Source organism: Anas acuta, chromosome 31 (genome assembly GCF_963932015.1).
Source record: "Anas acuta chromosome 31, bAnaAcu1.1, whole genome shotgun sequence".
Lineage (NCBI taxonomy): Eukaryota > Metazoa > Chordata > Aves > Anseriformes > Anatidae > Anas > Anas acuta.
The window spans coordinates 1,041,980-1,055,184 of NC_089009.1; the positions used below are offsets into that span (position 1 = coordinate 1,041,980).

Here is a 13,205-nt window from a genome sequence, read left to right on the forward strand (position 1 = left end):
GGAACTTGGGGTCTTCCCGTGGAAGCAGCCATGGGATGAGAAGTTGTCCCCTCTAATCATGCATTGCCTTTGCTTTCCTTTTGCAGCGGAACTGTCTTCAGAGCTGGGTGAGTGTCCCTCCCCAATGGAAAGAACTTCATGTCTTCCAATGGGAGCTATGGGAGGAGAAGCTGTCCCCTCTGATCATGCATTGCTTTTCTCTTTCTTTTGCAGAGGAAAAGAATGCAAGGCTGGGTAAGTCTCCATCAGTATCTGAAAGAATTCGGGGTCATCGCAATGGGATGGGAAGCTGCTCCATCTCACCATGATTTTCTTCTCATTTCTAGCACACCAGTCTGCAAGACTGCATGAGTGTCTGGCCCCAAACCCAAAGAAAATGAGTTCTTGTCATGTAATGAGAATCTGTACTCTCTCACCAAGTGTTTTTGCTTTTCTTTTGCAGAGGAACTAGCCAAAGAGCGGGGTGAGTACCCATCCATCCCTCAAATGAAGGAATTTGGGTTCTATCAGTGGGCATGTTGAGAAGGCAAGATGTCCTTTTCCATCATGCTTTCTTTTTGCTTTTGTTTGGCAGAGAAAAAAGATGCAAAGCTTGGTGAGTTTCCTGCACCATAATGAAGCAGTTTGGGGTTCAGGCATGGGGTGAGAAGCGCTCCCCTCTCATCAGACATTGCTTTTGCTTTCTTTTCCAGAGGAACAAGCTGCAGAGCTGGGTGAGTGTTCTTGAGCTTGAGCCCAAGGGCAATGTCAAGGCAATGTGCAGGGGAGGGTGGGCAGCTGGGACAGAACAGCCCAGGGCTGGCCCCTCACCCTGCCCACACCCACTTGGCACCAGCCATGGACTGTGACCAGCTCTCCCCTTTCCCTCCAGCATGGAGACATTTTCTGCTGTCTCATAATAGAGGTAGGTGTGCACTGGGTTGCCCTCTGCGGTGCTTCCACTGCCCTTGCTGGGCCATGTTCAGGAGGCAAGAGGTGCCCCATCTCCTGCCCCGTGGGGCAGCTCCTGGCCCCGAGCTGGGGAAAGCCTGCCCAGGGCTGAGCTCTGCCCCTGATGGCCTGGCTCCTTCTGTCCCTGCAGTGAAGGTGACCCTGGATCCACGCACGGCTCATCCCATGCTTGTCCTGTCTCAGGACAACTGCAGTGTGAGACGAGAAACTGAACGGCAGCAGGTGCCCAAAGCCCCGGAGAGATTTGACACTAGTTGCTGCGTTCTGGGCCGTGAGGAGTTCAGAGAGGGGAGGCACTGCTGGGAGGTGGTGGTGGAGGGGGAGAAGGGAACGTGTTCAAGTTTGGCTGTGGGGGTGGCCAGGGCATCGGTGAAGAGGAAGGGGGAGATCAGCATGAGCCCTGAAGAAGGGATCTGGGCTGTGCAGTACAATGAGGGGCAGCTCACGTCTCTCACAACTCCTCCCACCCACTTGTCCCTGTCCCCTGTTCCCACAAGGCTCTGGGTCTGTCTGGACTGTACCCAGGGGCAGGTGTCTTTTATAAACCATGACAATCGGGTCAAGATCTTCACTTTCACAGATGTCTTCCTGAACGGGGAGGGCATGCGCCCCTGGTTCTGGCTGGGGACGAATGCCCAGCTGTGCCTGAGGGACAACACCCTGTAGACCCTGTCCCCTCCCTTGGGGGGCTCCTGCTCTTCTCCAGGCACTCCTTCATCACCTCTCCTTCATCGTGCAGGAGCAGTGCAGGAATGAGAGGCAGTGGGGCCAGGGGCTGCCCTGTGTTTCTCCCTGCATGCTGAGACCTGTGGCTGATGGTGGGGGTACTGACTTCAGGCAGCCCTTTTACTTCGTTTTTGGGAAACATGTTTCTAACTCCAGTGATGAATTTGGCTTTGAGTGTGAAAGCATGAAGTATATAGCAGGAATTTAGATGTAAAAGAATTAGTAATACTCCTTGTAAATGAATAAATCAACTTCTGGACATGGAAAATCCCAGCGTGTGAATATTTTAAATCATTATTGAAGGAAGCTGCATACCCCAAAAGAGCAGGAAACTTGAAGTGGCAGGGCAGAAAAGTCCAGTGGAAGCTGGATTTGAGCCGGAGCATGGCTACAGTGGGGGGCAGCAAAGATGTTCTCGTGGTTGGGAGCTCTGGGGCCAGGATGCTGCAGGGCTGGGATGCTTTCTGAGTTGGATGCTGTAGGAGGGCTTGGGGGAGGCAGGATGCTGTGGAATCCATCCCACGAAGCACAGGGAAAGCACAGGAAAGGACTGGGTCTGTGGGAATCTCGAACAAACTGGAGCTCGGGGAGCTTTGTTTCTTTGGGCTTTGCCCTGCACACAGCTCCTGTGCTGAGGCACAAGCCCTGCTGGCACCCACGGGTCTCACCCTGCCTCTGAGCCCAGCAGGCAGCACAGGGGCTGCAGCAGCTCTCCACACTCCGCTCCCCTCTGCTTGCACTGCTTGCAGACCCCAGGGCAAGGGATGTGGTCACCGTGTGTTGCGGGCCATTGCAGGCCAACTTTGCCTCCAAGGTTGAGGTTGATCCTTGCTCTGTGCCTGGTGCTGAGCATGAGCAGCCTGAGGGGGTTCTGTGTTCCCTCCTTTGGAGCACATCAAGGCCCAGCAGCAGGACTGTGTCAAATAAATTTTTGCAGAGGAAGATGGAGTCTGGCAGTGGTATTTCTTGGGTGCTTTCTGTCCTGAGGCCTTGCTGCCTGGGAAGGCGTCTTGCAGCAGACCGTCTCCTTGGTCTTGGTCCTGTTAATCAAAGCTAGGAGGAATCACAGAATCACAGAATTTCTAGGTTGGAAGAGACCTCTAGATCATTGAGTCCAACCTCTGACCTAACACTAAAAAGTCCTCCACTAACCATATCACTAAGCTCTACATCTAAACTTCTTTTAAAGACCTCCACAGATGGTGACTCAACCACTTCCCTTGGCAACCCCTTCCAATGCCAAACCACTCTTTCTGAGAACAAATTTCTCCACATTTCCAGCCTGAACCTCCCCCGGCACAACTTGAGGCCACTCCCTCTTGTTCTATTGCTAGTTATCTGCCCCCAGCTCCCCCAGCTTCCTTTCAGGTAGTTGTAGAGAGCCAGAAGGTCTCCTCTGAGCTGTCTCCGGACTAAAAGACCCCAGTTCCCTCAGGCGCCCCTTGTCGGACTTGTGTTCCAGGCCCTTCACCAGTTTTGTAGCCCTTCTCTGGACACAGTGCAGGGCCTTGATGCTCTTCTTGTAGTGAGAGGCCCAAAATTGAACACAGTGCTTGAGGTGCAGCCTCTCCAGGGCAATGTAAAGGGGGACAATCACCTCTCTGGTCCTACTGGCCATGCTATGTCTGATATAGGCCAGGATGTTGTTGGCCTTCTTGGCCATTGGGCACACTGCTGGCTCATGTTTAAGTGAGCATTGAGCAAAACCCCCAGATCCATTTCATTTGCACAGCTTTCCAGCCAATTTCATAACATCATAGAATAATTGAATATCCCGAGTTGGAAGGGACCCATAAGGATCATCAAGTCCAACTCCTGGCACCACACAGGTCTGCCCAGAAGTTTAGACCCTGTGACTAAGTGCACAGTCCAATTGCTTCTTAAATTCAGGCAGGCTTGGTGCAGTGACTGCTTCCCTGGGGAGCCTGTTCCAGTGTGCAACCACTCTCTTGGTGAAGAAATTCTTCCTGTTGTCCAGACTAAACTTCCCCTGCCTCAGCTTAATGCCATTCCTGCGGGTCCTATCACTGGTGTTTTCAGAGAACAGGTCACCTGCCTCTCCAAGACCTGGATGGCAGTGTATTTCCCCAAGCCCTCCGTTTGAGTAGCTACATCGGTGACTGTGGCTGGATAGGCTGCAAGAGATGCAGAAACCATGGTTTTCTGCCTGATTGATACCATGGCCAGGCATTTTGCAAGCAGGTTACAAGTACTGATGGGAAAGAACGCTGCAAAAGAGCAGTAAGAGCGCCCCACCTGCTCGCCCAGCCTGTACGAACTGTGCCTTGTAAAATTATGGAGAATATGATTTTTGAAGTTACTGAAGCGGACCTTGGGGACAGTGCTATAATTGTTCGCAGCCAACATGGGTTCATGAGGGGTTGGTCCTGCCTAATAAATTCGGTGTCCTTTTATGACAAGATCACCCATCTAGTTGACCAAGGGAAACCAGCTGATGTGATCTTTTGGGACTTCAGCAAGGCTTTTGACACGGTTTCCCATAGAATCCTACTAGACAAAATGTCCAGCATACAACTAAACAAAAACATCATACAATGGGTAAGCAATTGGCTAATGGGCAGGGCTCAAAGGGTTGTGGTAAATGAGGCCACATGAGACTGGTGGAATGTCACTAGTGGGGTCCCCCAAGGCTCCATTTTAGGGCCAGTCCTCTTCAATGATTTTTTAAACAATTTGGATGTAGGACTAGAAGGCATTCTGAGCAAATTTGCCAAAGACACCAAACTTGGAGGAGTTGTGGACTCTGTTGAGGGTGGAAATGCCTTGCAGAGACACCTGGACAGATTGGAGAGCTGGGTTATCACCAACCGCATGAAATTTAACAAGTGCAAGTGCCGGGTCCTGCATCTGGGACGGGGTAATCCTGAATATACATACAGACTGGGCGATGAGATGCTGGAGAGCAGCCACACGGAGAGGGATCTGGGGGTTGTGGTTGACAGCAAGTTGAACATGAGCCAGAAGTGTGCCCTGATAGCCAGGAGGGCCAACCGTATCCTGGGGTGCATCGAGCACGGCATTGCTAGTCAGTTGAGGGAAGTGATTGTCCTGCTCTGCTCTGTGCTGGTGCGGCCTCACCTTGAGTACTGTGTGCAGTTCTGGGCACCACAGTGCAAAAAGGACATTAAACTGATGGAGAGTGTCCAGAGGAGGGCCACAGTGATGGTGAAGGGCCTAGAGGGGAAGACATATGAGGAGCGGCTGAGGGCACTGGGCATGTTCAAGCCTGAAGAAGAGGAAGCTGAGGGGGGACCTCATCGTGGTCTGCAACTTCCTCACGAGGGGCAGGACAGGCGGGTGATCTATTCTCTGTAAACACCAGTGATAGGACCCACGGGAACGGTGTTAAGCTGAGGCAGGGGAAGTTTAGTCTGGACAACAGGAAGAGGTTCTTCATGAAGGGGGTGGTTGCACACTGGAACAGGCTCCCCAGGGAAGCAGTCACTGCACCAAGCCTGCCTGAATTTAAGAAGCAATTGGACTGTGCACTTAGTCACAGGGTCTAAACTTTTGGGCAGACCTGTGCGGTGCCAGGAGTTGGACTTGATGATCCTTATGGATCCCTTCCAACTCGGGATATTCTATGATTTTATGACCTCTCCAGATTCCGAAGGATATTTCAAAAGTAATTTATTTAGATTTCCTGATGACATCTGCCAGTTCTCTGAGTACTGTACGATTAATCCTATATGGCCCTATAGTCTTGTATCCGCATGTAGAAGAAAATCCCACAAAAATCTAGGGTTGGCTGGGAGTTTATCATTCCCACAGTCACGACACTCCAGCACATGGCACCTCAGGTCCCAGTGCCCATTGTCAATGTTGAAGACAAAGGCAAAGAAAGCGTTAAACATCTCTGCGTTGTTAATGTCCTTGTTTGTGAGGACACCATCCCCATCAGTTAACAGACCAATGTTTTTTCTGGTCCTACTTTTGGAGTTAAAATATTTTTCTAAGTCCATTTCAATACCCATCACAGTACGGTTCAGGTTCAACGTGAAGTCAGCTTTGGCCGTACAAATATTTTGCTTATAAAGACAAACCTTTTCTCTGTAGCCCTCCCACATTGCCTGACCTCCCTTCCAGAGGATGTAGAGATTCATTATCCACCTATGCTCTAGAAATGATCCCAGCCAATGTGAGCTGACCTTCTACCGTGACTACTTAACTGGAGCCAGGAGCAGGGCTTGCTCTTTGGCCACACAACGTTAAGTAAACTGTGGCAGCACTGGACTTGGCACCCAGTTGCTCCCCATACCCTGCAGCCTCCAATCCCTCTCTGCTCTGGAGCCATTTGCTCCAATCAACTAGAGGGAAAATTGCTCCCAGAGGGTTACTGCTGCCAGGAGTTGGGCAAAGGTTAGGAAAGTTGGGCGTAGCCTTGTTCTTTCTGCAGCTCTGCTGGGTGCCGTGAGGGACGTCTATCTTGGTGGGGCTCCTTTGGAGAAGAACCCCTGGGGGCTGCCTGCTGTGTCCCCCAGCCCGTGATAAAAGCGCAGGCTCTGCACCCTGCCCAAGGTGCTGCTGGCTGTGGCTATTTGTGCCCGGGCCTAGGGGGACTCCTTCCCCATCTGCCTGTGGTGCCTGCAGCCACTCGGTCCCCTCTGTCTTCTTTTGTTTTTGCCCCCAGCTCCTGCTCCTGCTGCAGCACACACGGGGCTTCCCTAGGGCTGCAGCCTCACCAGCCTCAGCCGCCATGCCAGGGGACTCCTGACCTCCCTCATCACTTTGCTCCTCCTTCGGCTGGGCTCAGGTAGGATCCTGCGGGGCTGCTGGGGGCTGGGATATGTGCTGCCATGGAGTAGGGGAGCAGCCATGGGGCAGGGGTGACCCGAGCCCACTTCTTTCCCTGTCTGGTTTTCACTTTCACTTTCGTTCTTTCACACAATATGGGCACTGCCTCGGTTGCCTTTTTGGCTCTTCTTCTCCTGCCTGAATGTTGCAGAGAGGACTCCCACTCCCAGCACACCTCCTTCTCCTGCACATCCTCTCGTTTCCCTGGTGATTTCCCATGGGACATGGAGGACACAGCATGCACCATCTCATGCACAGCTCGCCCTTTGTCACTCATTGTCCCTACATTTACAATGGCAAAATCTCACCACTTCTCTGTGCCCTTCTCCATTGCCCAGCCCAGCTCAGAGTGGAGGGACCAGGGTACTCTGTCACTGCCACCGTGGGGCAGGATGTCGTGCTGCCCTGCCACTTGTCCCCTCAACGCGATGCTCGCAGCTTGGAGGTCAGGTGGATCCGGGACAAGTTCTCTGAGACAGTGCACCACTACCGCAATAGAGAGGACCTGTACGGGGAGCAGATGGGGGCATATGCCGGGAGGACAGAGCTGGCCAGAGATGGTCTCTCTGCTGGAAGCCTGGAATTACGAGTCACGGGGCTGAGACCCTCTAATGATGGCCAGTATGTGTGCATCATACAAAATGCTGATGCTTATGATGAAGCTACAGTGGATCTGGAGGTGTCAGATAAGTGGCTGGGGTGATGCTTCAAGCAGATGGTATAGGTGTCACTGGGTTTGTGTGTCTGCACAAGCCTCTGCCCATTCTCATGGTCATGGATGAGGCCTTTCAAAGAGTTGAGTCTTATATGTCTTCACCTCCTCAGTATGTGAGCACTTGTCAGGCGAGGAGCACACCTGTAACTTTGCAGATTTTTATGGAGAAAGAGTGGCATGGACATATGGTTTTATTCAGTTTCAGTGGCTTCTTTGAACTCCATCCCCATGATGTTCTGAAGGCACTGGGCACAGGCTGCTGAGCAGCTCCTTCAGTTGTGTCAACCATGGGACCAAATGAAATGCCTGGAGCAGGGAAGAGGCCTCTGAGCTTCTGGACCTCTGCTTGATTTTACTCTCCATGCTGGGGGAGACCTGAGACATTGTCTGGAAGTCTCGGGGCTTCTTGAACCAGCACAGCTTGGTGCAGAGAAGCTGCCTGGAGGCGCTGAATCTCGGCACCTGGGTTTTCTGGACGATTTGGGGCCACTGGCATTGTGCAGCCCTGTTTTCTGGTTCCAGCACCAACCGGAGTAGTTTTGGGATGAGGATGGTTGCCTGAAGTGCCCGGTCTCAGAGCCCCTGGGGCTATGGTTGGGCTGGGCTGTGTTGGCACGGGAGCAGATGGGGTCTTTGCCTTCAAAAGAATCCCTCCCCAAGTCAAGCCCCAGCCACGCACTCTTCCCCCAGCCACAGGTGCTGACCCCCACCTCTCCCTGGGGGGCTACGAGGCCGGAGGTGTCTGGGTGCTGTGTCAATCGGCCGGCTGGTACCCGCTGCCGCAGCTGCTGTGGAGGGATGCTTGCGGGCAGCACCTGCCCTCGGTCTCCCAGACACATTCCCAGGACCAGGAGGGACTCTATGAAATGTGTCTTGCAGATGACACCAAGCTGAGTGGTGCAGTGGATACTATGGAAGGAAGGGATGTCATCCAAAAGGTCCTGGATAAGCTTGAGAAGTGGGCCTATATGAACCAAATGAGGTTCAACAAGGCCAAGTGCAAGTTGCTGCACCTGGGCTGAGGCAATCCCAGACATGAGTACAGACTAGGTGAGGAACTCATTGAGAGCAGCTCTGCAGAGAAGGACGTGGGGTCCTGATGAATAAAAAGCTCGACATGAGCTGGCAGTGTGTGTTTCCAGCCCAGAAAGCCAACTGCATCCTGGGTTGCATCAACGGAGGAATATGAGCAGCTCGAGGGAGGGGATTGGCCCCCTCTGCTCTGCTCTCATGAGGCCTCACCTGGAGTATTGTGTCCAGGTCTGGAGCCCCCAGCACAAGCAGGATGTTGAGCTCTTAGAACAGGTTCAGGGGAGGGCCATGAAGATGATCAAGAGGCTGGAGCATCTCTCCTACAAAGAAAGACTGTGAGAGCTGGGGATGTTCAGCCTACAGAAGCGAAGGCTCCAGGGTGACCTCATTGGGGTGTAACTAGGTGGGGGGCTGTAACTAGATGGTCCTTGAGGTCTGTTCCAGCCCAAGACAATATATTATTGTGTGATTCTAAGATTCTATGAAATCCAAGGCACCATCATCATGACCTGGACTGTGGAGTGGCCCTTGTCCTTGTCCTGCGTGGTCAGGAGCAGCCGCTTCCTGAAGGAGTGGGCATCATCCCTGCATATCGCAGGTACAAATGGCACAGCCAGCGTGAGGTGTTCCTGGCCCCAGGCCGGGTGAAGTCTGAGTCTTGCTTTTCCACCTCCGGGCATGGAAATACAGTCCTTTTCTTGGTGCCTTTTGACAGCTCCCTTCTTCGAAAAAAGCAGGCCCAACAAGGAGGCTCTGGTCCTCGTGGTATCAGCTGCAACCATTTGCTTTGGTGTTTATCTCTATCGAAAGCAAGGTAAGCTGGCAGCGCAGGGATGGAGCGTGGGGAGGTGTTCCGCAGGGACACCCCTGGATCTGGAGCGGGGCTGAGCCCTGGCCCAGGGAGGTGCATAGGAGGAGGAAGGGAATGTTCTCCTGGGGATGCCAAAGGCCTTAGGATCGTCTTGGGTGGGAGGCCAGGGAGCATGGCTGCAGCGTGGGGCTGGTGGCAAGGCGCAGCCCCCCTGCACATGTTCCCACCCAGCAACCAAGCTGCTCTGCTCACCACCTCTTCCTCCGCCTTTGCTTTTCAGCGGCACAGAGGCGAGAGCTGGGTGAGTCCTTGCAGTCCCTGCCCCCAGTCCCTGGAGAAGTGGTGTCCCTGCGGGAGGGCCTGGTCTGGGTGGGCTCTGGGGGCTTGTGTGCTGGTGGCTCGGGGGTGCTGGAGGAGCATCTGGAGCCTGGGGTGGGAGTGGGGAGTGCTGGGGCTGGGGCTGCCCTGGGCACGGGACACGGCCGGGATGTCTGAAAGGAACGGGGATCAAGGTGGGGACGGGGAGCGAGCTGCAGGGCTCAAAGGGTCAAAGAATCTCTCCTTCCTCCTCATGAACTGCTTTTCTCTTTCGTTTCCAGTGGAACTGGCTGCCAAACTGGGTGAGTATCCCTGAGCTTGGGCACGGTGCAGAAAGCTGCCCAAGAGTCTGTCCTTACAGTTCCATCTACGAGAGCCTTGTACAAAGCTGGGCCAAAATGACTGTTTGGTCCCACTTGGAGCAAGGCAGTATTTTCCCAGTCATTGGATGTGTTCATGATCTAACATGGGCTGAGCAACACTGCCCTCTGATCATGCATTACTTTCTTTCTTTTTCAGAGGAACAAGCTGCACTGCTGGGTGAGTGTCAATGTGCTTGGGCCCCAGGACAAGGCCAAGGTGATATTTAGGGGAGGGTGGGCAGCTGGGACAGAGCACTCCAAGGATTTTCTCTTTCTTTTCCAGATGAGTACCGTGCAAAGGCTGGTAAGTCTCCATCAAACTCTGAAGGGATTTGAGGTGTTGCAATGTGATGAGAAGCTGTTCCCTCTCAGCATGCCAATTCTCTTCTCATTTGCAGTGCAGCAATCTGCAAGACTGAGTGAGTCTCTGTCCCTGAACCCAAAGAAAATGGGTTCTCATCATGTAATGAGAATCTGTACTCTCTCACCAAGTATTTTTGCTTTTCTTATGCAGAGGACCTAACTGCAGAGCTGGGTGAGTGTCCCTCCCCAAAATGAAGGAATGTGGGCCCTATTGGTGGGCAATGTGAGATGGGAAGTTGTCCCTTTCTATCATGCATTCTTTTTGCTTTTGTTTGACAGTGAGGAAGGATAAAGAACTCAGTGAGTATCCTGCACCACTACAAAGCGGTATGGAGTCCATTGATGGAATGAGAAGATCTCCCCTCTCATCATACATTTCTTTTCTCTCCCCCTCTTCTTTTGTTTTCTTCAGAGGAACAAGCAGCAGAGCTGGGTGAGAGTCCTCGGCAACACAAAGGCGATGTTCAGGGGAGGGTAGGCTACTGGGACAGAGCAGCCCTGGCTGGGCCCCTCACCCTGATGGGGAAGTGGGGCTGCCCTGGGGACAAGACACGGCCGGGGTGGCTGAAAGGAATGGGGATCACGATGGGGACGAGTGTGAGCTTCAGGGCTGCCCCGCTTGGCACTGATGCTTCCGGGACAGGGATGTCCTCCACCCATCCCCATTCACTTCCACCTCTCTTTTGGTGGCATCGTACTGAAAGCAGCACAATTGTTTGTGCTGGTTGTTCTGCTTGCACAAGCCATGCTCCCAGATGAACTTCACTCATTATTAGTCTGGTCCCTCCTTTGGGAGCAAAGTTATATTTGGCCACTTCCTAGAAGAATATATTTGGGGGCATAGCCATTTTAGCAGGCATATGACGAGAAGCCGTCCCCTCTGATCATGCATTGTTTTTTCCTTTCTTTTCCAGCACAAAAAGATAAACGGCTGGGTGAGTGTCCCTCCCCAAAATGAAGGAACTTGGGGTCTTCCCGTGGAAGCAGCCATGGGATGAGAAGTTGTCCCCTCTAATCATGCATTGCCTTTGCTTTCCTTTTGCAGCGGAACTGTCTTCAGAGCTGGGTGAGTGTCCCTCCCCAATGGAAAGAACTTCATGTCTTCCAATGGGAGCTATGGCAGGAGAAGCTGTCCCCTCTGATCATGCATTGCTTTTCTCTTTCTTTTGCAGAGGAAAAGAATGTAAGGCTGGGTAAGTCTCCATCAGCATCTGAATGTATTTGGGTTCATCACAATGGGATGGGAAGCTGTTCCCTCTCACATTGATTTTCTTCTCATTTCTAGAGCACCAATCTTCAAGACAGCGTGAGTGTCTGGCCCCAAACCCAAAGAAAATGAGTTCTTGTCCTGTAATGAGAATCTGTACTCTCTCACCAAGTATTTTTGCTTTTCTTTTGCAGAGGAACTAGCCACAGAGCTGGGTGAGTGCCCATCCCTCCCCCAAGTGAAGGCCTTTGGGTTTTACCAGTGGGCATTTTGAGAAGGCAAGATATCCTTTTCCATCATGCTTTCTTTTTGCTTTTGTTTGGCAGAGAAAAAAGATGCAAAGCTCAGTGAGTATCCTGCACCATAACAAAGCAGTTTGGGGTTCAGGCATGGGGTGAGAAGCTCTCCCCTCTCATCAGACATTGCATTTGCTTTCTTTTCCAGGGGAACAAGCTGCAGAGCAGGGTGAGTGTTCCTGAGCTTGAGCCCAAGGGCAATGTCAAGGCAATGTGCAGGGGAGGGTGGGCAGCTGGGACAGAGCAGCCCAGGGCTGGCTCCTCACAAAACCCACAACCACTGGGCACCAGCCATGGGCTGTGACCAGCTCTCACCTCTCCTTCCAGCGTGGAGACATTTTCTGCTGTCTCATAATAGAGGTAGGTGTGCACTGGGTTGCCCTTTGCGGTGATTCCACTGCCCTTGCTGGGCCATGTTCAGGAGCCAAGAGGTGCCTCATCTCCTGCCCCGTGGGGCAGCTCCTGGCCCCGAGCTGGGGAAAGCCTGCCCAGGGCTGAGCTCTGCCCCTGATGGCCTGGCTCCTTCTGTCCCTGCAGTGAAGGTGACCCTGGATCCACGCACGGCTCATCCCATGCTTGTCCTGTCTCAGGACAACTGCAGTGTGAGACGAGAAACTGAACGGCAGCAGGTGCCCAAAGCCCCGGAGAGATTTGACACTAGTTGCTGCGTTCTGGGCCGTGAGGAGTTCAGAGAGGGGAGGCACTGCTGGGAGGTGGAGGTGGAGGGGGAGAAGGGAACGTATTCAAGTTTGGCTGTGGGGGTGGCCAGGGCATCGGTGAAGAGGAAGGGGAAGATCAACATGAGCCCTGAAGAAGGGATCTGGGCTGTGCAGTACAATGAGGCGCAGCTCACGTCTCTCACATCTCCTCCCACCCACTTGTCCCTGTCCCCTGTTCCCACGAGGCTCTGGGTCTGTCTGGACTGTACCCAGGGGCAGGTGTCTTTTATAAACCCTGAAAATCGGGTCAAGATCTTCACTTTCACAGATGTCTTCCTGAAAGGGGAGGGCATGCGCCCCTGGTTCTGGCTGGGGACGGATGCCCAACTGTGCCTGAGGGACAACACACTGAGACCTGTGGCAGACGGTGGGGGGTACTGACTTCAGGCAGCCTTTTCACTTCGTTTTTGGGAACCCTGTTTCTAACTCCAGTGATGAATTTGGCTTTGAGTGTGAAAGCATGAAGCATATAGCAGGGATTTAGATGTAAAAGAATTAGTAATACTCCTTGTAAATGAATAAATCAACTTCTGAACATGGAAAATCACAGCGTGTGAAAAATTTTAAATCTTCATATAAGGAAGCTGCATACCCCCATAAGAACAGGAAACTTGAAGTGGCAGGGCAGAAAAGTCCAGTGGAAGCTGGATTTTAGCCGGTGCATGGCTACAAAGGGGGGCAGCGAAGATGTTCTTGTCGTTGGATGCTCTGGGACCAGGATGCTGCAGGGCTGGGATGCTTTCTGAGTTGGATGCTGTGGGAGGGCTTGGGGGAGGCAGGATGCTGTGGAATCCGTGCCATGAAGCATGGGGAAAAGCACAGGAAAGGACTGGGTCTGTGGGATCCTCAAACAAAGTGGAGCTTGGGGAGCTGTGGTGCTTTGGGCTCTG

The 13,205-nt window shown here is 52.8% G+C and overlaps 1 protein-coding gene and 1 long non-coding RNA gene across 4 annotated transcripts in view; both read left to right on the forward strand.

Annotated features, from left to right (window-relative positions):
• Positions 1-13,205, forward strand: part of LOC137846231 (butyrophilin subfamily 3 member A2-like) — a 36,470-nt gene that overhangs the window by 13,510 nt on the left and 9,755 nt on the right. The window contains exons 7-13 of one of the 3 annotated variants that reach the window (XM_068664048.1): positions 9,650-9,670; positions 9,888-9,908; positions 10,014-10,034; positions 10,129-10,149; positions 10,245-10,265; positions 10,373-10,393; positions 10,506-10,991. In XM_068664048.1, coding sequence (XP_068520149.1) covers positions 9,650-9,670; positions 9,888-9,908; positions 10,014-10,034; positions 10,129-10,149; positions 10,245-10,265; positions 10,373-10,393; positions 10,506-10,852 — 473 coding nt within the window. In that variant the 3' untranslated portion in view covers positions 10,853-10,991. Of the gene's footprint in view, positions 1-9,649; positions 9,671-9,887; positions 9,909-10,013; positions 10,035-10,128; positions 10,150-10,244; positions 10,266-10,372; positions 10,394-10,505; positions 10,992-13,205 lie in introns of those variants that run through there. The other 2 variants (XM_068664049.1, XM_068664050.1) reach the window with 2 other exon arrangements.
• LOC137846332 (uncharacterized) lies at positions 722-1,945 on the forward strand. Its single transcript, XR_011090462.1, has 2 exons — positions 722-904; positions 1,082-1,945. It is a non-coding gene; the product is annotated as an uncharacterized lncRNA (long non-coding RNA).